Source organism: Magnolia sinica, chromosome 4, assembly GCF_029962835.1.
Source record: "Magnolia sinica isolate HGM2019 chromosome 4, MsV1, whole genome shotgun sequence".
In the NCBI taxonomy this organism is placed as follows: Eukaryota; Viridiplantae; Streptophyta; class Magnoliopsida; order Magnoliales; family Magnoliaceae; genus Magnolia; species Magnolia sinica.
Genome location: NC_080576.1, coordinates 97405588 through 97432231, shown reverse-complemented (window position 1 = coordinate 97432231; position 26644 = coordinate 97405588). Strand labels below are relative to the sequence as shown.

The following is a 26644-nucleotide window of genomic DNA, read 5'->3' as shown; positions in this document are numbered from 1 at the left end:
AATAGTAGAACATGTTAATGTGCATTTTACATATTTGGGGTGCCATTTTATATATATATTTTTATTTTTTTCTATTTACGCATTTATTTCGGCCATTTTTTTGAAAATTCGAAAAATCATTTTTTAATGATTCTTTTGCTGTTTTAATGATGCCATATGATGTGTTAATCATAGTAGAACATGTTAATGTGCATTTTACATATTTGGGGTGCCATTTTATATTTTTTTTCTATTTACGCATGAATTTTGGCCCTCAAAAATAATTGCAAACACCTAAATGTAAGATATTTTCATATTACATTCATTCTAATATATCTATCATTGATAGTAGATAGTTAGAAAATTAAATATATGAATTTTGTAGTCAAATTCAGGTTATCTGGTTCATAAATTCATTAGACAGTCCGATACAACTTCTCACTAAAGAGTGGACCGTTACACCACCATAAACATGTTCCAATTTATAAATGAATGCATATTTGGAATGCTTAGAATATTCCGGATTTAATCCATATTTTTTCATATTTTTTTGGCAAAAAAAAAATTTTGCGCCGTTACGGGCCGTTACGCCCCCGTATCACCGTTACGCCCCCGTATCCGTATCGGTTTTGGAGGTCACCGTTATGCCAACCGATACCGATATGGGACACCTTGAGTGAACTTAATAGGTGTCAAAAAAATTAGGTGGTTGAATTTTAAAGGAGAGAACACAATGTTACTTGGAAATAAATTGATGGAAAAGGAAGTGGAATGTTAAGGACAAGGTGTCCCGTATCGGTATCGGTTGGCGTAACGGTGACCTCCAAAACCGATACGGATACGGGGGCGTAACGGTGATACGGGGGCGTAACGGCCCGTAACGGCGCAAAATTTTTTTTTTGCCAAAAAAATATGAAAAAATATGGATTAAATCCGGAATATTCTAAGCATTCCAAATATGCATTCATTTATAAATTGGAACATGTTTATGGTGGTGTAACGGTCCACTCTTTAGTGAGAAGTTGTATCGGACTGTCTGATGAATTTATGAACCAGATAACCTGAATTTGACTACAAAATTCATATATTTAATTTTCTAACTATCTACTATCAAAGATAGATATATTAGAATGAATGTAATATGAAAATATCTTACATTTAGGTGTTTGCAATTATTTTTGAGGGCCAAAATTCATGCGTAAATAGAAAAAAAATATAAAATGGCACCCCAAATATGTAAAATGCACATTAACATGTTCTACTATGATTAACACATCATATTGCATCATTAAAACAGCAAAAGAATCATTAAAAAATGATTTTTCGAATTTTCAAAAAAAGGGCCGAAATAAATGCGTAAATAGAAAAAAATAAAAATATAAATATAACATGGCACCCCAAATATGTAAAATGCACATTAACATGTTCTACTATGATTAACACATCATATTGCATCATTAAAACAGCAAAAGAATCATTAAAAAATGATTTTTCGAATTTTCAAAATAAGGGCCGAAATAAATGCGTAAATAGAAAAAAATATAAAATGGCACCCCAAATCTGTAAAATGCATATTAACATGTTCTACTATGATTAACACATCATATGGCATCATTAAAACAGCAAAAGAATCATTAAAAAATGATTTTTCGAATTTTCAAAAAAAGGGCCAAAATAAATGCGTAAATAGAAAAAAATATAAAAAATATATAAAATGGAACCCCAAATCTGTAAAATGCACATTAACATGTTCTACTATGATTAACACATCATATGACATCATTAAAACAGCAAAAGAATCATTTAAAAATGGTTTTTCGAATTTTCAAAAAAAGGGCCAAAATAAATGCGTAAATAGAAAAAATATTAAAAAAATATAAAATGGCACCCCAAATCTGTAAAATGCACATTAACATGTTCTGCTATGATTTATACATCAAATAGCATGATTAAAACAGCAAAACAACCATTAAAAACTGATTTTTCGAATTTTAAAAAAAGGGGCCAAAATTCATGCGTAAATAGAAAAAAATATTAAAAAATTATTAAATGGCACCCCAAATCTGTAAAATGCACATTAACATGTTCTACTATGATTAACACATCATATGACATGATTAAAACAACAAAATATATTAAAAAAAGTATAAATACCTATTTTTGACGAATTTTTGAAAAATGGCCCGCCGAGCTTTGATTCAAAAAAATCTATAATATAATGTGTTTTTTTATCAAATACCTAGCTAAGGTTGGTCGAAATTAGTAGTAGAGGGAGTTAGAAACAGTTTGGAAGCAAGAGGTTTCAAAAAAACAGCAAAAATAGAGCTAAAAAAAAAAAAAAAAAAAGTTACCGTTTCGGGCGTAACGGCCCGTTACGTCCCGTTACGCCCCGTAACGGCCCGTTACACCCGTATCGGCCCCGAAACGGGTAACGGTTCGCACCGTTACCGTTACGTATCGGCCGATACGTAACCGATTTGGCATACCATGGTCAAGGAAGAAATAAATGTTATATGGAATGAGATGACTAAGTGCATTAGGAAAGTAGCAAAAGATGTTTTCAGAGTATCTAGAGGGAAAAGCCAATCATACAAGGAAACTTGGTGATGAAATGAGGATGTCCAAAACACAATTCATTAGAAAAAGTTCATATTTCAAAACCTGACAAGGGATTGAAATAATATTTTTTTGTGAACAATATAGAAATGGCAAACAGATTGCTAAGAAAGTGGTTAGTGAGGCTAAACATAAGGATTATGACAATCTTTATTGCTAGGGACAATAGAAGGTGAGAAAGATGTGTTAAATGCATTGAGAGATAACTAGAGGGCACTGGTAAAAGACAATGAGATTAATTAAAGGTGGAGAAGCTATTTTCAGAACTTCTTAAATGACAACCATTTTAAGAGCATGGGTACGAGGAACCATAAACTAAAATGATGTCGGAGCTATAGATATTTTCGTTGTATTAGGATATCTGAAGTGAAAGAAGCTTTGAGAATGATGAAAACAGGAAAGGCCTTCGGGCTAGCTGGTATTCCATTAGATGTTTAGAAGTTTATGGGAGATACTAAGTTATTTTGGTTGATAACTTGTTCAACATGATTGTAAGATCGAAGAAAATGACAAACAAATTGAGGAAAAGTGCCGTGATATTAATTGATAAGACTAAAGGAGATAGAAAGATGCACAAAATATTGTGGTATTAAACTTATGAGCCATAGTACGAAACTTTGGGAGAGAGTGATTGAACAAAGATTAGGGCATGAGATGAATGTATCAGAAAATAACTTTGATTTTATGCTTGGGAGGGCTATGTTGAAGCCTTTTCCTACTTGGACGATTGATGGAGAAATATAAGGAGAGGAGGAAGGATCTCCACAATCTTCGCTTTGGAGAAAGGGGATTCGAGGGTGGCGGCTTCCTCGGTCGAGATATGGGGAAAGGCAAGATTCTCTGGATTAGGTCAAATCCAACCTTTGGAGGAAAGTAGGTTGTGATAGAAAAAACAATGTGATCACGAACCTTCTGTTTCTCCTCAATCTTAGAATTATGAATAAAGACACTACCGATCTTGTTGTTATAGGCTCTAGCACTAGTGATGCAATGGAAGAAATGGGTATTTTTATTGCCTTCTATGAGCCAAAAGGCATGTGGCTTGTCTCCATTTAATTTCTTCTTGTTCAACTATACTTGAATAACCCTTAAGCAAGGTAGATATCGAGACTCTTTTTACATCAAAGAGTGGGGTAAGCTCTTCCTTAGCATCCAAAAGCTGAATATCTGAAAGAAGCTTGCTAATACCAGCTTTGATGGAGTTGAGAGAAGATTTTCTCCAAGAGGTTATTTTGGACTGAAGAAGCTTAAGCTTTTGGCTAAGGATGCGACCCGGATCGCTTGAGGAAGTGAACAAAGATCGCCAATTGCTAATAAGAGAAGAAAAGCCCTCCGGCTCAAGCCAAGATTGCCTAAACCTTAAGGGCTTAGGGCTCCAACACTCATCGACAGAGTCTGGAAAGATTGGATAGTGACAAGAGATATGACGGGGAAGGCCATGCTAAGAAACTTCAGCAAAGATGCCCAACCAGTTTGAAGACACGAGGAATCTGTCGACGTGAGATAGGATCAGGGGGTTCTAGCTGTTAGACTAAATAACTTTAATATCCAGAAGGGGACAGGGAAGGTCCACAAGAGCGTTATTAGTAACCCACTCTGAGAAGGCAAAGGCATTCACGCTAGGATTGCTGTCAACTCTTGCCAAAGCCAACAAGAATCCACTATAAGGATGACTTTGGCAATCCACAAGCAAAAACTGGAGGTCGAGTTTCTTCAAGTTGGGGGAATTGATGCGTTTAGGTCACCATGGCATCTAAGATAATATGGGTCACAGGTGATCAGATCAAGTTGTGAACCCCACACCTTGCATTATTCATGCATGTACTATTGACACGTGGGCGCTGTTCCCCATGTGTACTTCATATGTATCCTCTGTTCATTCATAATGCCTAGGGGTTGGCATATTTAGCAAAGTCAACTCCCCATCTTCATTTAAATTAGTACTTTCATGTCCATTTTATTTGAGGAACTTGCTTAGCAAGTTACAGGATGCATTAGTTGCTAATTTAAATTAGGAAACTTGCTAGCCAATAGTTGATATGTACGTCTACAACTATATGATCCTTGGGTTGTGATACTCCTATTTGGTGGAGTGATTCCTCTCGGGTTCTTGGTTGGAGTGATTCCTTTTTGAGAATGTTTTATCCAATTCTTCATTTTGTGTGTTATTTGATTGTTACACACGAGATCCGATTTTGTCATCACCTAAGCCTTTTCCTAACTAATTGGGGTTAGCTACTGGAGTCCTGTTCTGCCATCCCATTTTATCAAGGACCATATTCAAGTCAAAGTATTGGTCATCAAGTCTTTTATTTATACATACACCGACATCCTTTTGGGCCTTTCCCTTGCCCTTTTAGAGCCTTCAACTTGAACCAACTCACTCCTAGTCAGTGCAGTTCTTGGAACTCCTAGTTGGTGTAGTTCTTGGTCATCATTGCACATGAACAAATCATCTATGCTTACTTTTGTCATATTGTTACCCATTGGTGCTACTCCCAAGCAGTGTTCGCAATATTGATAGTACTATCGGCCGATATATTGGCAGATATTATCGGTATCACGGTCCAGCGATATGAAACCCCTCGGAAATAAAAAAAAATACAGAAAATTTGATAAACTCTTGTGTATCGTGCGATATATCGTAAAATATCATGAGATTTTGCTGATATCGACGATAATGCCCAATATTGCGGATTTTTATATGATTTTATACGCGATATCGTCGTGCAGGACTGTAGCCAACAGCCATGAATCACTATAGCCGATAAAAATAGGCGCTTGATGACATCTCTTCCCATGTAGAAATTCCAAAAATGTATTAAAAAAAATTTAGAAAAAAAATTCTAACCTTTTTGATATGCCTAAGGGAGTGGCTTTCAACTGAATTTGGTAGGCTGCCGTCGACATCACCAGATCATGTAAGAAAAACCCTAAAACCCTTTTTTAAAAAAATCCCCTCGAAGGTAATTGTTTCGAAAGGAAACCAAATTTCTGCCGAGGATTATGCGGATTTGGCAAAAAGAAAAAAGAATTTCGGGAGGGATTTTTAGGAATTTTGGGTTGGGATTTCTGGCAAGGATTTTGGTTGGGTTGTGTATGTGCGACTGTCTTTAATAGAGGTTTCTTAAGTTAGGGAGCAGATTAGTTATTACACAGGTAACAAGCTTAGTGGGTGTTTCCCTTACGGTGTGGGGCCCATCTTGATGTGTGTTTCATATCCATGTTGCTCATCCATTTTTTCAGATCATTTAAGGATGTTGTCCCAAAACTTCAACAGATCCAATTCTCAGGTGGGCTTTGAGAAGTTTTTAATGATGAGTGTTCATTCATCACTGTTTCATGTGGTATGGTCCACTTGAGATTTAGATGTGCTTAATGTTTGGGACCATGTCCTAAAATGGGCTAGAAAACGAATGGACGGAGTGAATATACAACATATCATCAAGGTGGGCCCTACAGTAAGGTTAACACCCATTAAGCTTTACCCGGATAACACCTAATCCGCGCCCTTTTAGTTAAGGGAGAGTGGATTCGGTGCGACTTGGCTTCACCATAGACGATGCGGCCCTTATTGTGGGGCCCACCTTGATGTATGTATTGTATATCCATGCTGTCCATCCATTTGGATAGATCATTTTAGGTCATGAGACAAAGAATGAGGCAAATCCAAAGCTCAAGTGGACCCCACCACAGAAAACAATGGGGAATTGAACGCCTACCATTAAACACTTCTTGGGGGCCAAAAAAGGTTTTTGATCAAGCTGATATTTGTGCTTTCCCTTTGTTCATATTTGTCTGAACTTATGAACAGGTTGGGATCTCAAATAAACATCAAATGGTTTCAAGTTTCAACAGTGGGCATCATTGTCCCCACTGTTTTCTGTGGTGGGGTCCACTCGAGCTTTGGATCGACCTCATTCTTTGGTTCATGCCCTAAAATGATCTCTCCAAATGGATTGATGGTGTGGATACAACACATACATCATGGTGGAGCCCATAGTCAGGGTCCCACCCACTTGCTGGTTCCGTGCGTGGTTTGGGTGGCTCCCCGGATCGCTGGTTTCATGCGTAGTTTGGTTCCGAGCCCGGTTTGGGTGGATCCTTGATGGTTCCCTAACTGTGGGGCCCACTATGATGTACATGCCTTACATCCACACTGTCCATCCATTTTGAAAGCTCATTTTAGGGTATGATCCTAGAAATGAAGCAGATCCAAATCTTAGGTAGACCATAACATAAGAAATAGTAGTGATTGAATCCCCACGATTTAAACTTCATGGGGTCTAAGAGAATGTTTATTTGCCATCCAACTTGTTGACAAGGTCACAAAGACCTGGATGAATGGTGTGGATACAAGACATACATCATGGTGGGGCCCACAATCATCCACATCGTTGTTCCGTCACGCGCGGATTGGGTACTACACCCACTAGGACAGACTTGGATTGCCTATTGACTCTACTAGTAGCGATTTGGGATGGATGCAGTGTTCGAAATATCGATACTATCGGCTGATATATCGGCCGATATTATCGGTATCGCACCACTGCGAGACGATACACCCCCGATAACCACTGGAAGATACCAAAAAATCCAAAATCCCAATATCGGCCGATATATCGTCGATATCGCACAATATATCGACAATATGGTGAGATTTCCTCTCCATTGGAAAAAAAAAAAAGAAGAAGAAGAAATCGGAGCGTACCTGGCTACAGCGATGATCGGAGGTGGGCCACTTGACAGGTAAGTAGTATTTTCTTGCCATTTTCTTCAACTTCCCTCTTTCTCGGAGATTCCGGCGAAGAATCAAGCCGAATCGACGAACCGTTCCTTCCGAAACAAGATTTAAGGGGACGAGAGCTTGCGTGCATGAAAGACTCAGATCGGACTGCGTGGATGGCGGTGAAAATGGAGAGGGAAGGCGAAAGAGGGGCGCGGCGCGGATGGGGAAAAAGGATTGCGTAATGAGTTACTCCATGCGCTCTTATCATACTGAGTAAACTCTGTAGGGCCGATTGTGGGGTTTGTTAGTTCATCCACGCCGTCTATCCGTTTTTCCAGATCATTTTAGGGGTTGAGCCCAAAAATAAAGTATATCAAAATCTCAAGTAGAGCGTACCAAAGGAAACAGTGGAGGTATTGATTTCCACCGTTGAAATATTTATAAGCCCCCAATGATGTTTATTTGTCATCCAAACTGTTCATAATATCACAAAGACATGGATGAATGCAAACAACAAATATTATCTTGATCTAAAACTTCTGTGGGCCCCCACGAACTTTTCAACGGTAGACTGCAATTCAAACTGTTTCAAGTGGTGTGGTCCATTGAGCTTTGGATATGATTAATTTTTCGTTTAAATCCTTGAAATTATATGATAAAACAGATGGATGGATTCGATAAAATGCATGAATGACAGTGGGCCCCACAGAGTTTACTCAGTACACGGTGCGCAATCCGCTTCGGTGGATGGGGTAAAGGTTGTCATGGTGCTTTACTCAGTACGGTTTTATCGTACTCAGTAAACTTACTTGGGCCCACCTTTTATGTATGTGATCCATCCGCACCCTCCATACGCTTTTCCATCTAATTTAAGGGTTGATCCCAAATTTTAGAAAAATATAAGATCATACCATAGGAAACAGTGGTGATACTTATTTCCACCGTTGAAACCTTTCTCTACTGTTTTCTATGGTGGGGTCCATTCGAGTTCTGGATCTGACCCATTTTTGGCTCATGCTATAAAATGATCTCTTCAAATGTATGTACGTTATAGATAGAAAACATACATCATGATGGGACCCACGTAACTCGGTGACGTCTTGTGGCCCGCCAGGGACGCGAATTGCGTACCGAGTCACTCAGCACGCTAAGGGTACTGAGTAAACTCTGTGGGGTCCCACATGATTTACAGATGTTATCTACTCCGTCCATCCATTTTAAAAGATAATTTGAGGGCTCTAGCGCAAAAATAAAGTATATCTAAATCTCAAGTGGACCTCACCACGGGAAACAATGTGAATTGAAATTCTACCGTCGAAAATTTCTTAGGGCCACAGAAGTTTTGGATCAATCTGTTATTTGTTTTTTCCCTTCATCCATATCTGTGTGATATTATGAAATGGTTGGATGACAAATAAACATCACTGCAGGCACTACCAAGATTTCAACGGTGGAAGTCATTATTCCACTTTTTACTGTGGTGTGGCACACTTGAGCTTTGGGCTTTCTTAAATTTTCTATTCAACCAATAAAATGAGCTGGAAAAACGGATGGACGGCGTGGATAACCCACACACATTCACAGTATGCCCAACTAAGTTTACTGAGTAACTCAGTACGCAATCCGAATTCGCCCGTCACTGACGGGCGTTATCTTACTGAGTAAACTCTACTGGGCCCACCGTGATTACACGTGGTTTATCCACGCCGTGCATCCGTTTTTACTGATCATTTTAGGTGTTGAGCCCAAAATTGAACCATTACACTACTCAAGTGGACCACATTACAGGAAACAGTGTTGAATGAACGTTAACCATTAAAAATGTTTTGGGAGCCATAAAAGCTTTGGATCAACCTGATATTTATTTTTTACCTTCATCTGGGTCTTTAAGACCCAATCAACAAATTGGATGTAAAATAAACACTACAGTGGGCCTTAGGAGGATTTTAATGGTGGATATCCAATCATTATTATTTTCCTTTGGTGTGGTCCACCTGCGATTTGCATCCCTATTATTCTCTTTGTCATTCCTAAAATGATCCGTAGAAATGGATGAACGGAATGGATGAAACAAATATATTATGTTGGGGCCCACAGAGCACCAACCACCAACCATGAGGGGGTGTCAAGGGAGTAGCCAATCTGTATCCCCGCGCGCGCCATACTGACGGGTTGCGTAGCCAGACGGGCTACTGAAGTGACGCACCAAGTTCTATGGCCCTTACAAATTTTTAATGGTGTGCGTTACTCTCTCCACTGTTTTCTGTGGTGGGGTCCACTTGAGCTTTGGATCTTAATCATTCTTTTTCTCATGGCCTAAAATGATATCTCTAAATGGATGGATGGTGTGGATATAACACATACATTATGGTGGGCCCCACAGAACTTGGTGCATCACTTCAGGGTCCACCATGTCCTTTACTTTCCATCCGACTTGTTGATATGTTCATATTATGGGCCACACCAGTGAATTAGTTCTATTTTCATACATGACTATGATATATTTATAAATATCATGCATTCAATTTAAATATAGTTGCGTTAGTTCAGTTAAACATCGCATAGCTTAGGACCCTATACAAAGGAAATTTATTGGGTGCATCTTTTTTTTGAGATGTTATGATTTAAAAGTGTGTATTAAGAGCCTTTTTAACAATCCCCAAAAGTTCATTAAAAAATTCAACCATTTTCCCAATGTTTCCCCATGTTTCCCAAAAAGTTTGATAAACTATGCGATACAAACGATATATCCCGTGCGATAACCGATACGTATCTGTATCCCAAGGGTGCGATACATTGTGCGATACCGATATTTCAAGGACGTTGCTTTGTGGCCCAACCATGATTGAGAGCCCACCATTAAAAACTTCTTAGGGCCCATTGTAATGTGTATTTTCCATTCAACTTGTTAATTAGGTCACAAAGACCTGGATGATGTGAAAACACAAATATCAGCTTGATCCAAAACTTTTGTGGCCCCTAAAAAGTTTTTAATGGTGACTGTTCAATCACCACCTTTTTCCTGCAGTTTGGTCCACCTGAAATTTAGACCTGCCTCATTTTTGGGTTGTTCCCTAAAATGAGCTGGCAAAATGGATGGATAGTGTGGATAAAACACATCATGGTGGAGTCCTCAAAGCACTGTTCAATAGCGAGTTGCTACTCGGGTCCACATTCTGATTGCAAGGGGAGACGTTTGAAGTTTATCAATCGATTTGAACAATCCACTTAGGTGTAGCCAACATTTCATGGGCCAACAAGTAATGATACGATAGGTAGGGCCCATAATTTACTTATTATTGTTTGAATGAAAACTTTGATCAAATGATCCTAACCATTCAATCCATGATTATAAACGGGATTGTGACTAAGCCATTGGATCAAATGGACCGTTCATATTGATTGATGGGATTGCCCATGTGTGCATGAACAACTAAGAAACCTGTGTTTCTTTTCAGTTAGATGCACAATGAACCCATCTTGGTGAAATGGGACAATTCAACTAGTGCACCATAACATGGATGGTGCATGGTTCAGTCACATCATTGGGCATGTTTTACAGTTTCTACTTCCTTTTTTTTTTTGAATGAATTAATTGTATTTTCATGCATGTCTTGATATACTTATAAATGTTATGCCTTCAATTTGAATATGGTTGCATTAGTTCAGTCAGCCAGCGCATAGCTTAGGACCCTTTACAAAGGAAACCTATCATGTGCACTTGTTTTTTGAGTTGTTATGATTTAAAAGTGTGTATTAAGGTATTTTTTAACAATACCTGAAGTTTCATTGAAAAATTCAACTATTTTCCCAATGTTTCCTCATGTTTCTCAAAAAGTGCGATAAATTACCCAATACAAACGATATATCCCGTGCAATAAGCGATATGTATTTGTACCCTAAGGGCGTGCGATACATAGCGCGATACCAATATTTCAAACACTAATCCCAAGTTCCCTTGAATTCATTCATTTCTAATTCTATCATTCGTCATCTTGTCACTCATCCATCTCAATACTCTCATCTTAAGAACATGTTGTTCCTTAAATGCCCAGCATGATAGCTCATAAAGCATGGCTAGTCTCATAGTTGTCCTATAAAATTCCACTTTTAGTTTGATTGGTATGCGGCATTCACATAAAACTCTAGGGGAACATCTCCACTTCTTCCATCTAGCTTGAATTCTATGAGCAACATCCTTGTCAATCACTTCTCTCATGAATTTTGTTCGAATCCAAGGGATGACGACCCCAAATGTAGGGCTGCGATGTAGTAATAACTCGGTGAGACTGAGGTCGATCCACAGAGAATGTGAAACACAATTAGAACTAGTTTAAAATTAAGGTTAAGTTCTAATAAATCTAGTGAATTGAGATAAGGGTAAAAACAATAAAGATAAAAACTGAGGATCCAGGGATCCACTTTTAGCAATCATAGTGCATAATTCATTGATTCATTTTCTATAACTCAACCAGAACCGGATTCGAATCCGTTCTAATCGGAAGATCAAATATTTAAATTAATCACAAACAACCAACGAGGTATGATTTCAATTGAACTATTCTCTCATAAAGCACTCGGGAATCAATCGCAGGGAATTCAAAGCATTTACCCTGCCCAGAGTTTATGATAGATCAATGAATTTTACAGATTGATTCATTATCTAAACAAGCTAAGCAATTGCACTTTAAAGAATTCATTGTAACCTATGTTCACAACGAATTTAGAAATAAACAACCCAAAGGCTTTAAAGTAAAATCCAAATTAAATTCAATTAATTATCATAATAAAATTCCAAAGTATGAATCAAAACAAACTAAAACATTGCAATTAACTACAAGCTTCACCCTCTAGCCTTAGCTAAGAGATTAGCTAGACAAAACTATCTCTAAAACAAAAGAAAAACAAAACAATTACTATAACTCGAAAGGAAATCAAAGCAGAAAGGCATTGTCGGCGCTCCACCCACCTTCTCTCTCTCTCTCTCAAAACCCTAGAAAATACCTAAGAATGTCTAAAACTACTCCTTATATAGATAGGAGGCTTGCACTTTTGCACTGACTTGGAAATTTTGCAAAACTTATGCAGTCACCGCTTTCTTCGATAGGTGCTTTGATAGAATCGAGACTTATCGGATGTCTATCAATGGCATCGGAAATTCACTTGATGGATCGAGTAGAAAGACATAATCTGTCCAGCAACTAACTTTCAAAATTCGAGAGCTGTTTGATGGGATTGAAATGGTCTTCGATGGGATCGAAGGAACAGTTCATCGACCAATCTGGAAAATCTGGAATTCCACGATATGTGACTTAATGGCATCAAACTCCTATTGATGGCCTGTCGATGGGATCGAAGGACCTATCGATGGGATCGATGGGTACTGAATTCTTCATTTTTCAACTTCTCTTTGAACCTTCACTTTCTCCACTTTAGTACTTGGTTTCGTTGGACGTTTGACTCTTTGAGATCTTTACTTTAAGGCTCCAAACTTCAATTCTTCATTTGTTCTCTTTTCGAGCTTTAAATCACCCATTTGAGCACATATTCAACTTTAGATCCAAAATCACAAAACATGTAGAAAACATATCTAATTAGATTGATTGAGCACTTAAATGCATGGGAAACTAATGCTTATGAGAGGGTAAATATTCAATATTTGAGTTTCAACAAAATTTTAACCCAAGATATAAAAAAAGTTCATTTGGGGTTTTTCTTGGTTATCAATCTTAACTAATTCCTCATTTCCATTCCTATTGTTAGTAAAATAGCATTTCATATACTCTATTTTAGTCTGACAAAGTTTGAAACCTTTAAATTCTAAAAAATCTCACCATACCTCTAGCTTTGTGTTTACATCCTCCCTCATCTTGTCACTTAAAACTATATCATTTGCAAACAACGTACACCAGTGGACCACTTCTTATAATTCCTTGTTAACTCATCCATAACCATTGCAAAAAGATACCGGCTCAATGCAACCCTGGGCTGTAAGCCTATAGCAATTGGAAACTCACTTGTCTTTCCAATATTGGTCATTGCATTTGTTACCTCTCCCTTGTACATATACTTAATCATGTCAATAGATCCCGACACCCACCTGATTGACTCTTTAGAGACCTTAACATTTGCTTTCTCTATGTTAATAGACCATGTGAAGATCCTCATATCTCTCAATTAGTTGTCTAGGTAGGAAAGTAGCCTCAATGGTTGATCTTCCTGGCATAATCTGAACTGGTTTTTTGATACATTCGTCTCATGCCTTAACCTTTGCCCAGTCACCATCTCCCGAAGTATCATAATATGACTCACAAGTTTCATAAGTTTAATATCATGATAGTTAGTGCAGATATCGCATGTCTCCTTTATTCTTGTAAATATTTACGTGGTTCTTACTCGTCTGGCATTTTCTTCAATCTTATAATACTGTTGAACAACTTTGTCAATCAAAATCAAAAAATATCTTCCATGCACTTCCAAATTTCTACTGGCATACCATCGGGTCCTAGGCCCTTTCTTGTCTTCATCTTTCTTAAAGCTTCTTTCACTTCAAATATTCTAACCCTACAAAAATATCTATATCTTCAGCATCATATGAGTTTATGATTGCTTCTATCCCCATGTTCTCGAGTGGTCATCATTAACTAGTACCTTATGGTTATCGCTCTTGATACATCTAACACAATCTAGGTCCCTACCATTTCCTCTCTCATTTTCATAGGTTTGAAAACATCTTTCTCACCTTCTATTGTCCCCAATCAATTATACCAATTATCATATGCCTTAAGTTTAGCCCCACCACCTTGTTAGGTTCCTTAAGCATTTCTATGTTCTTGTTATTATTATTATTATTATTTTTTCTTTTCTAGTTGCTTTTCAGGCCTTGAAACATGATCGTTCCTCACTAATAGTCTCACACAATATCTGATTTCAAGATCTAATCAGTTGCACTCTGCTGGGGTACTGCAGGGGCATTTTCACACCAGACTTGAGTGAGGTAGCTCGTGGGATGTGGGGACACACTCAAGGTGGGTGACCCATTTGATTTGGGGCCCACGGGGGAGATCTCGTGTTTAGGACTCCTCACTGGGGGGGATTAATGCGCATTTCATACCGGGCTCAAGTGGGGTAGCCCGTGGGATGTAGGGATATGCTCGGGGTGGGTGGCCTATGTGATTTGGGGCCCACGAGGGGGGTTTGGCCAAGGTCCTAACCCATGCGATGTGGGGCCTGGGCTATGAGATAAAGGGATTGATTCGCCATACTCTAACAGTTCGAGCTTTTAGAGCAAGTGGTTAATTGTCCTGCACCAAATTGGTATCAGAGCGAGAGGTCTCGTGTTCGAGATTCCTCACTGAGGGTGATTAATGCAGGGGCATTTTCACACTGGGCTCGAGTGAGGTAGCTCGTGGCATGTGGGGACACACTCGGGGTGGGTGACCCACCTGATTCAAGGCCCACGGGGGAGATCTCGTGTTCGAGACTCCTCACTGGGAGTGATTAATGTGCATTTCACACTGGGCTTGAGTGGGGTAGCCCATGGGACGCGGGGACATGTTCGGGGTGGGCGGCCCTTGTGATTTGGGCCCACGAGGGGGGTTCGGCCGAGGTCCTAACCCATGCGATGTGGGGCCTAGGCTATGAGATAAAGGGATTGATTTGCCATACTCTAACAGATCGAGCTTTTAGAACAAGTGGTTAATTGTCCTGCATCATGGGGGTTCTAAAATTTAGTTTGCCACCTGTTACAAAATCTCAATGCATGACAAGTTTCTGAAATTCCTGCATGGAGCCTTGTTTTAGTTGATAGTGATTGTTTAGGATTGGACCTGCAGCAATTGTGCCTCAATTGGTAAGCAAATTCAACTTATACAAAGTTCAACTTGGGAATTTTTCCATGCAACTCCATCTGATGCGATATTCTAACCATCCCCAAGCCTGGATAAAAGATGTTTGATGTCAGTTGGGCAACCGGTTGTCAGACATTTGTCGACAAATCATGAAAATTCTTGTTTTGTGTCTTGATTGGTGAAACAAGATTCATAAAGCTGTGTCCCAAATATTGTACAACGTGATGATGATGATCACGATTTTATTTCATACAAGTGATATATGGCTATGCTTTGGACAACTCTCTGAATTACATATCCATTTTTACTCTACATGCAAGCCATCGTGTTTAAAAGTTGTATTATTAAGGCCGATAAAGGTTGTATTATTAAGAGAAATGCCAATGCTATTCATCCAGGAGAGATTGAAGAGATGATTCAGGGCACATGCTAACATGTCACACTTCTTCAACACCTGGCCACTTGTCAGGTGAGGGCCATAGCAGACATGCCTGAACCAAAATTCAAGATTGCCACCATCTATTGGGCCATACTTACACTAAATGTCGACCATTAGTCATCTTTACCTGTCCATGTCCTCATACACGTGTGACCCACCTGATGAATTGAGGTGACCAGACTGATTTTTGGGCCACACCATGTTGAAGGTGTGACCATCTGATGGATGGCCTGGATCTTGCAAAAGTATGCTGTGGCTCACTTCCTGACTCTTGCCTGGCATGAAAAGCCCTAGTATTTATAATTATTTGATATGATTTTGAAGTTTATATATATATATATATATATATATATATATATATATATATATGGGAAAAGGTACTATGCGCTCAACCTCACGAGTTCGTCCCATGAGGTCGAGCTGTGTGGGCCCCACCGTGATGCGTTTCGAACATCTACCCCATCAGTCAGATGCACCATTCCATCGTGGGCCTAGGTCTCAAAAATCAAGTCAATCCGTGACTTGTGTGGGCCACACCACATACAGAAGTGGAGAGGGGCCGTGCACCATTAAAACATTCATAACCATTTTTTGGGCCCACCGAGATGTGGTTTGCAAATCCAGCCCATCCATTATGTGTGTCCCACTTGAATGAGGGTTCAGACCAAGTTTCAGATGCATGCAAATTTCAGGTGGGCCCCACCAAGTGCTTTTATATGTTTTAACGGTGTCTTCACATGATTTTAGATGGTATGGCCCACCTGAGTTCTGTATACGGCTGATTTTTGGGATATCCCATAATTTAAAGGGGACCCATCAAATGCACGGTGTTGATGGTCGACACGCATCACGGTGGGGCCCACACAGCTCGACCTCACGGGAGCTTATCGTGAGGTCGAGCGCATAGTACCCTCTCTCTCTCTCTCTCTCTCTCTCTCTCTCTCTCTATATATATATATATATATATATATATATATATATATATATATATATATATATATATATATATACTAGCACCTTCCTGCTTGCATATCTTTGGACTCTTTACTACTGGAATGTAACCTGGATATCAGACAGCCACAAGGAATTTAATAATGACTTGACATAAGTAATTTCTAAGAAAATAGCCTGTCTGGCCATGTGCTATATGTATTGCACCCACCTGATCTTGAAATAACATTTTTGTTACTCACAGGTAGCGGCATATGACACAGTAGAAAAGAAGATGGCCTTTTTTGATCCTTCGCGTGCTAAAGATTTTCTCTTCATCTCCGGCACCAAGGTGAGATTTTTTTTTGGTGCACTTATTTGATCAAAATATGTAATTTCTTTTGCCATTAACTGCAGCTTTTAGCTACAACATCCTGTTACTTGATAGTTAATACATTTATTTTGAGCCCTGATATGCCTTCTAATTACATGAGTAGGATAAATGACAATCTTACTCTCCTTGTATGTCCAAATGTTAGCATCTATGAGATCTGGGAATTCATTTGGTCCCTGAAAATTAGTCTGGTTCCAGTTGTCAGGTTGACCACACCTGTAACTCAGATGGGCATTGTTGGTCAGCCCAATTCTTTCATCCATCTTCTTTGTAGGATTTGCTGTTACAGCCATTGCATTCTTGTGCATTATCATGCATAATTCCTACATCCAGTTTTTTTTTTTCCGTACATGGGCAACAGATAATTGACATGCTGTTTAGGTTGATAAAGCATTGTTTACATGTACATGCACAGATGCGGACATTTGCAAGAAATGGGGAGAACCCTCCTGATGGTTTTATGTGCCCTGGGGGGTGGAAAGTTCTTGTGAACTATTACAAGAGCTTGCAAGCTGAAGAGTCGAGTCAGCCCTCAGCCGTTTTGTCCTCTTAAGTAGAACATCCTGTGGCAACCACAGCTTAAGAAGCAGTTCCGTGACCAAAGAAGTGCAAGATATTTTTCTTTTGGGGTATGGAGCACCTAGAAGAATCTGGTAAATTTCGACAAGTGCGCATTATTCTCTCTCTCTCTCTCTCTTTATTTTTATTTTATTTTATTTTAATTTTAATTATTGCGGATTTTGGTGCTAATTCATGGCTATATGATTAATTGCTGAAGCATTGTGTCAAAGAGGTAATAAAGACAGCGTGTTGTAGCGATAAACAAATAGGAATCAATTAGAGTGGCAGTTGCATTTTCCTTTGATATTTATGAGAAATTCTCTTCGAGTTTTCTTGTCATTATTTGGGAAGCTCTGTTGGGATCCATTCTTACTATCAACTCAAAATGTTTTCCTTTTCCTTTCTTTTCTTTTCATTTATGGATTATCTTGTGTAGAAATTTGCCAAGCCTCACATGCATGAGGCTTCTCATCTATGCACAAATGTATTTGCCAGCTTGGCACAGGCACGAAATCCAAGCTACCTATCATGGGAGCGCCACCATGTAAGTACCCCACTCTGGAAACCATGATGGTCCATCATCAGGTCCTACACGATTTCAGAAATAGTTGAACGGCTCATAAAATCTTCCTGAAAGTTTTCTTCTGTCAATTTCCTTGTAAATTGTGGCCCACCTATTGATCTATCTAGCCCGATTTTTTGTGCCAGAGCATCAAGAGATTGTGACCCACCCTATGGACAACTTTGATCTCAAGCTTATGCCATGCTGGCACATCTAAATGAACTGCCTTGTACATGTGTGGGCTCAGCAAACCTTCCATGTGTATTCAACCTTAAAATGGTCATTAGTACTCACTTGAAACACTTCTTGGGGATGCTCTAAAGCTTCTATTTGCAGATTGCATTGTAAGATAATATTGTAGTTTCTAAAGAATGTGGATTTATGGGGCCTTAGCCTGTGCAACTGTAAAGGTTTAGGCCTCCTGGTTCAGCCAGCAATGGTTCAAATCGGATGTAAATCGGCCCAAAGGGGGTCAACATTCAGGATTTTCCAATCTGAGATTTTTTTGGGGTCTCCTGTGAGTTGGGCCCATCAGATCAGATCAACAGCCTTTATCACTGGACCATTGACACCAAATCATTGTTTGGAGTATTCCTGATATTTTCTGTATCTCTAGCTCAACGACACCGATAACATCGGTAGTATCAGAAATTTCAGGCACATCGATACCGATAACATTGGTAACATCAGAAAATTTAGGCATCAGTGATACATTGCTGAGTATCATCAATGTATCGATAGTGCCAATGTATCACCAATATTTTTGACTGTTTAAAATTTAGGCGTCTCTTGTATCACTAATTTATCAATATCACCAATGTATTACAAATATTTTTGACTCTATAAATTCCAGGTGTCGCTTGTATTGCCAATGAATCAGCAATATTTCGTTAATATTGCCATGCATAGTCAAATGTAACGATGTTGCCAAAAATCTGTTTATTTAATGAGTTTCCATTTTATTTTTTTAATTTTTAATTTTTAATTTTTATGAGTGCATGATTGTGTGATGAAATGTATGCTTGTATGTATGTATATGCTTGCATGCATGGATGGATCATGGATGGATGAATGTATGTATGCATGGTTGATTGGTTGAATGTGTCTCTGCACTTGTGCATAAATGGATGGATGGATCATGTATGCATGTTTGTATGTATGTGCGTGCTTGCATGTATGATTGGGTCAGCCATTTTCTCCACGTTTCCCAATGTTTCTCTTGGTTAAAGATATGCTTTTAGGTTCAGTAAAGGAAAATTTATTATTTGGTTCTTAAATATACAATTATGCATTTTTTTTTTTCACTATTATTTGATTTTTAAATATATAAATGTGTGTTTTAGCATCTTTTGAAATATCATTGAAAATTTCTATTAACATACGTGGGGTGTGTGAGTGCACGTGATAAAAAAAAACTCATTATAGAGAAACTTATTATGTACGTCTTTTTTGCAACTATTGGATTACTAAGCATGTAAATGTGTATTTTAGCATTTCTTGAAATTTCATTAAGAAATTTCACTATTTCCTTCTGTTTCTTCATGGTTTCCACAATTAGCGATACATTTTTTAGTATTAGTGGTAATTTGTGAAAATATCAGTGATATCAATACAGGTTTCCATATTCCCAACTAGCGATGCATGCAAAGATGCCGATGTCATGAACATTGCCCCAACTGCATAAAACCATGCACAAGATCCTATAATTCTTGTTGAAAAAAGAAGAAACTTGTGGGTCCAGAGCTATGGAATTGGGCTGGGTCCACCATCTTATTCCTCCGCTCAACTAATTATTGGGCCTTGATTGGAGATTTTACATTTGGAACTAGTTTGACGAGATCTGGACCGTTTACTATGTGGGCCTTAGTATCGAACTCGTATATCAAAAGTTACTCTGGCTGAAAGATCCTACCATCTGATTAGTAGACATTGCCCATTGAATGTAGATTGTTACTTTTTAAGCATCCATATGCGTTGTCTGTTTTTGAGCGTTCATATGCGAGCCATCATTCAGTTGGATCAGATCATCCGCTCAATGTTTAGTTTTGAACCATGGAGCCTCCACGGAGATACACACCTGATGTACGGTCCAGATCTCATCTGTGCATGCCATGTTTGTGGTGTAGGATTAAGGATAACTAGACTTTGATGCCCAATTCCGTGGGTGCATTTCCATGGTTAGATCTAGACGGTTGATCTGATGGGACCCACCGTGGATGAGGGATGCCAAAAACTTTCATAGATTGAAAGATCTGAACCCTTATATTTCTGACCCCCGCCTCTCGTCTCTTGACATACAATTAATCTCTCTACCGTACTCAGCGCACTGTATGGGGTGATCCATAGCGTTGAGTTTGTGGTGGACGCTTCTCAAGAATCGAAGAACTGGACTGTGGTGGCCCATCCAATCAAGGGCCAGAGAAAAGATTGTTCATCCGAAACAGAGAACAGGTTCACCCCCATCAGGCCAAACACACAACTGAAAGGGATTATAGCCAATTTCCAACAGATCCAATTTCGCACTATAGCATATCCGTATCATGGCCCACCAGATCAACGGCCTCAAATCACTATACATTTTCCGCAAACAATTTCCTCTGTTTCCCTTCCGTCCATTAATAAGTCGGCAATGAAAAAAGGGTTCAACCAACGGCCTGGATCACCTAACCGTGAGGCCCACACATAGGACCCAATACTTCCTCCCATACACCAACGGCGACAACAGCAACGGTTTCTACGTTTGAATCTCTCAAACGTCCACCAAAATCCCCACCGTTCATCAGATGTCCACTACGCAAAGATCAAACCAACAACCACCGTCCATCCAATCTCTCTCTCGTCTCTTACACCAATGCCTTCAAACCAAAAACCTCAAAGCCACCGAAATCCTCCTTTCTCTCCCCGTCAGAACAGGCTGCTTGTTCACTTCCCTTAACCTTCACACCCTGCTCATCTTAACCTACACCACATGCACCACCACCACCCCCCATGTCTCTCTGTCCAACGTCTTCAATTCCATGAACAAAACCAGCCTATTGCATTGGAATGCAACCGTCGCTGCCTTCTCCCGCCACGGCCTTCCGCTCCTCGCCCTCGAAACCTTCTCTCTCATGCACAAAACCGGCCTCTGCTTGGACAACTACGCACTGTGCAGCGCTCTAACTGCCTCTGCTTCCACGAAGGCACCGAATTTCGGCAAACCGATCCATACCCACGTGTTGAAATCTGGTTGGTTGTCGAACATCTATGTGGGCACCGCGGTTGTCGATTTCTACGTGAAGTTGATGGCCATCGAGGACGCTGAGCAGGTGTTTGATGAAATTCCTATGAAGAACACCGTGTGTGCGCTAATGCACTGATGACGGGGTACACCGAGGCCAGGCGTTGGATGGACAGCCTACATTTGTTATGTAGAATACGCATGCTGAGTTTGGACCCTGACGAGTACACATTATCCGCCATTCTGCGAGCATGTGCCGGGTTATCGGCCGTTGAATTGGGTAGACAGGCTCATGCGTACCAAATCCGGAGGATGGCCCATGCGGGGCACGACGTATTCATTCAAAGTGCATTGATCGAAATGTATGGAAAATGTGGCTTGATATGTAAGGCCCGGTCCGTCTTTGATCTTGGGAGAGAGCGGAAGTGGGACGTGGTTTTGTGGACGTCAATGCTAGGTGCATATGGCTGGAATGGCATGTTTGAACAAGTGATTGAAACGTATGGTGAGATGTTGAAAGAAGGGATGAGGCCAGACGAGGTGGTGTTTCTAACGGTCCTCTCGGCGTGTGGCCACACGGGTCATGTGGGCCGTGGGCTCAAATGCTTCAAATCGATGGTTCGGGAGTTTGGGCTAGTGCCACAGGTCGAACATTATAGTTGTGTGGTGGACATGTTGTGTAGGGGTGGGGAAATGGTGAAGGCATGGGAGATGGTGAGGGGGATTGATAGCGTGAGTGCATAGTTGGTTTGGTTACTGCATGTAATGATAGTGGGAATGTCGAGTTGGGGAGGGTGGCAGCCAAACGCGCCCTCGACTTGGATCCTGGGAATGTAGGAGTATATACTGTATTATCGAATTTGTATGCTGGGGCTGGGATGTGGGGTGAGATTGAGGAGGTTAGGGAGTTGATGAAGGAGAGAGGATTGAAGAAAGATGTGGGGTGTAGTTGGATTGAAAGCACAGGATGATAATCGGTGAAAATGGTATTGTTTTCCCCAATGGGGAGTAAAAAAAGGTTAGGGGTGCATTTGGTTGCACCAAGTATCATGAAATTTCATATCGTGCAACACAGAATATCATGAAATATGGATTGGAAATTTCATGATATTTGGTGCAACCAAACACACCCCTAGCCTTTTGTTTTTCCATGAGATTGTTAAATATGGATATGAATTCCTATAAGTTTACTTTCTATGTTGTGGCAGGCCCCCTAAATATTGAAGAATGAGATTCAAGTTTTATTTCAAACCATATGAAAAGCTCAAATCTCTCATCTCTATTTCACATTGGACAGTGTTCCTGTATATGGGACGAAACCTTGTGTCGCCACCCACTGGGGCCCACATACTGAGATGGTCCAACAATTCAACCATCTATATTCTTTTACTTGTGAAAATACTCTATTTTCCCATAGTCGAGGTTTATTGATGTCCCCGTCTTTGATTTTTGGAGTTGATTAGGAGCCATCTAAAAATTTCTTTTCATTGTTTTAAATTAATATTCAACTGGTCAATGTAACTAAAGATGGGTAGGATCCGATCTGAACTGATGGATCCGACTTCTTCGAACCGGTCGGATCCGATTCGACCTGAACCAAAAGCCAGGCTAAAGCCTTTAGCCTCGCTTTTGCCTCGATTATCCAAACCGAGGTTGAAACCCTCATGGCTAAAGTCTTTAGCCTCAGTTTTAGCAACCGGGGCTAAAATGACTTTTATAGCCTCGATTCTTCAAGTGAAGCTAAAAGAACCTTTTTAGCTTCAGTTTTCTCGAAATGAGGCTAAATTAAAATTTTAGCCTCCATTGTTTCCAACTGAGACTAAATCTAAATTTTAGTCTCAGTTGAACTTTCTTGTGATGGCCTTACAACAAGGAGTCTAAAACATGGACGGTTCTAATTGTTAGAGCAGTACTCAGCATGCTGTCCAAAGTGGGCTGGGAATACTTTGGAAGGCTAATATGTTTTATCTTGAGAGGTGACGGTGGAAAAAAGTATAGAGAAAAGAAAGAGTTTGCCTTTTGAATCTGGATGTTAGTTTTGCACCATTTAAAAAAGCATGTAGTAGACATGGCATGGTTGCCCTGATCTATTATTGTTATTTTAGAAACACAATCCGTCCATAACGAAACTCACATTTTCGTTGGTCTAAATAGGTGTAAATAGTGGCACATATACCATTTTGAAAATAATGGGAAGCAATGCATGCCTACGTGAGAAAAGACTGTGATTGCTGCTAGAAATTACTTAGAAATTGCATACATGGTCTATTTAGGGGTGCACATTTAACCGGTAGAACCGTAGAACCGGACCGGAACCGACCAAACGGTCCGGTTTGGTCCGGTTCTAGAGTGCACCGGTTCCGGTTCTGGTTCCGCACACACTCACGCTAATGGAATTTCACCACCTATGGATACTGAACCCGACCCGTGTTGAAACTCCCGAGAGTCTACTGCCCGAGCAAGAGTAAGGATCCATGTGATGGGTAGGTTTATTTTTGTGAAATCCCACACAAGTCACAGATTGACTTGATTTTTAAGCCCTAGGCCCACCATGGAATGGTGCTTCTAACTAATGGGTTAAATGTTCGACACGCATCACAATGGGCCCACACAACTCGACCACATAGAACCTTTTCCATATATGTATATATATACTCACATACAACTAGTTGGACAAAATTTTGTCCAACTACTTGTACATTTAATGAGAAAATTTCCTCTTTAATTTATACAATACATACACTTATATTGAGGGATTTTAGAATACGTGTCATAGTTATGTAAAGTAACACACGTGTCAAAGATCTAGGCCATTCATCAGTTAAGACCCACTAAGAAGAAGTTATGTGCTAGAAATTAAAAAACTACACTTCTAAGGAAAGTATGTATGCATGTTAAATCTGGATCATTGGACTGTTTTATTAACAACCTACTCTTTTCATAAGTATTTGACATACTTGATTATAAGATCATCAACTTTTTTCGTCCTTGACAAGTTGACAATGTAATCGATCTGATGTACAGATCTGATTTTAAGCTGGGTGGTCCAAATCTATAATAGGTGTGTAGCCCATCATACATTTACTCTCCCTTCACATGTCTCCACTTTCCAGATATCTGAAATAAGAGAAATTGCATTACCTTCGGAGCATTGCTTTCCTAGACTTAGAAGGAAAGAGTTCAGGTGAAGTAAATCCACCCCGTCCATCATGTGGGCCACAAGGCCGATTCAACACTCGATTGGGCTACACCATGGTAAATAGTTAAGATAGAAAGTCCCACCATTAAAATAATCCAAATTGTGTGTGGCCTACTGACGTGTATATATGGTTGTTGTGGTGTTTTACAAAAGGTAATGCTTGTGATGGGCCAACCTATTAGACGGGTTGGATGTCATATTTACATAAAAGGTTGGACCATACATACTAGCTGGACATTAAACGGCACTCCAGCCCGCTGAACTTGGACTTTTTTATTGGAAAAAAGAATTTCAGCAGGTGCTCAATCTTGATTTTTCATGGGGCTCACCTTGATGTATGTGTGTGATCCACTCCAACCATTAGATGTGTAATCTTATGTGGGATACATAACCTAAAAATCAAGCTTACCTATGATTCAGGGGGACCACACCGAGGAAAATAGTTGGAATAGAGACGTCCACCCTTGATTTTTTACAGGGCCCTCCATAGAGATTATATCAAATCCACTCCAATCATTAGATGCCACACTAAAACTTAGGCCTAAGGCCCAAAATTCAAGTCCATCTATCTTTCAAGTAGGCCACACAACTGTAAATAGTTTGGAGGGTGAGCTTTTCTTTATCAACTATCTCCAGCTGCGTGGTCCACCTGAAACAAGGATGGACATGCTTTTTGAACCTCAGGTGTAAGGTGAGGTCACGCACCTGATGTTGTTCTGGGTAGATTTAAAATTAACAACATGGTGGGCTGACCCCAACAGGCCACTCTTTTCCAAAGTTTAAATCACTTCTCTACTAGCATTATGAGGATTAATTACCAAAATAACGCCACTTCTCTTCTCTGCCAAGCATTGTGAGCATTAATTATCATCTTAAATTACGCCAAGTAGTTTTTTGGGAACAGGCGCGACATGGACTCTCACCCTTGATTGTTTACGGCTCCACTCTGACATATATGTGAGATCCACTTTGACCATTAGATGTGTAATCTAATCATAGTCCTAGAGCCAAAAAATCAAGCTGACCTGTGATTCAAATGGGCCACACCAATGGGAAGAATTAGGATAGAGACATCCACCCTTGATTTTTACAGGGCCCTTTGTGATGAATCTATGAAATCCATTCCAACCATTAATGTCACACCAAAAGGTAAGCTTGGGTCCCAAAAATTAGGTCCATCCATGATTCATGTGGGCCACACCAAGGGAAATAGTTCGGAGGGTGAACCTTTCACTGTGCACTGTTTCCAATTGTATGGTCCACCCAAGCTATGGATGGGGTTAAATTTTGAGACCTTGGTCTAACATGGGGTGACATACCTAATGGTCAGGGTTGATTTTACATTAACACCACGGTGGGGTCCACCCAAGCTGTGGCCCATTTTCCATACCAAAGTGAAATTAGTCTTCGGTGGAAGCATTTACTTACATTAATTAAGCGGTAAATCACATAACTAGTTGGACGTCCAACTAATGTGTGAGCATTTCTCATATATATATATATATATATATGTATGTATGTATTCACAATTAAAGAACGTTAAAACATTGAAACAAAAGTCTGGGTATCCCATCGAGTGATTTTTATAGTTTTTTAAAAGCTTAGAGCCCGGGGTGCCGAGTATTATTTATGAGTCGGATATATAGGTTTTTCGGTTTTTTCTTTTTGTTTTTATTTATTTATTTAATTACCAGGCCGAACCCACTTCCACCCGTGGTGGGATTTCACCACCTATGGGTTGCGGATCCCAAGACTGTTAGAAAATTCAATACACAACGGAGGATAGAAGAAAACGATCAGATCTATCAGATTCAAGGCTCGACTTGAATAATCGATTTCTCAAGATAGATTTGCTGCCCTTTTTCTGGAAATTCGAGTAAGTGCAAACGAAAGAAATCTGTAAATTGTCTTCAGGATACAATGAACTCTCAATCCATTTTTCAACACGAAAATTTGCACATTTAAGTGTTGAACAGATCTCTAGTTTTTACACTGATATCAATATAAGAGCGTTCGGAAAATATTTAATAGAGATTAGATCGAGAGTAATTGCACAAAAGATGATATAATATTAAGGATTAAGAGTGTCATCTTTCTGGATTATAGTTTCCAGGATTTATATTAATCGAAGGGTCATGGATTTCTTCCGAAGAGGTGCTTAAGAG

At 39.5% G+C, this 26644-nt stretch overlaps 1 protein-coding gene and 1 pseudogene across 1 annotated transcript in view; both read left to right on the top strand.

The window, feature by feature from the left end:
• Positions 1–17884, top strand: part of LOC131243451 (ATP sulfurylase 2-like) — a 30341-nt gene extending 12457 nt beyond the window's left edge. The window contains exons 4-5 of the mRNA XM_058242823.1: positions 16809–16895; positions 17353–17884. Of these exons, the coding sequence (XP_058098806.1) occupies positions 16809–16895; positions 17353–17490 (225 nt within the window). The 3' untranslated portion in view covers positions 17491–17884. The remainder of the gene's footprint in view (positions 1–16808; positions 16896–17352) is intronic.
• Positions 17885–20423: 2539 nt separating this feature from the next.
• LOC131243452 (putative pentatricopeptide repeat-containing protein At1g56570) lies at positions 20424–22269 on the top strand (annotated as a pseudogene).
• The last annotated feature ends 4375 nt before the right edge of the window (positions 22270–26644 follow it).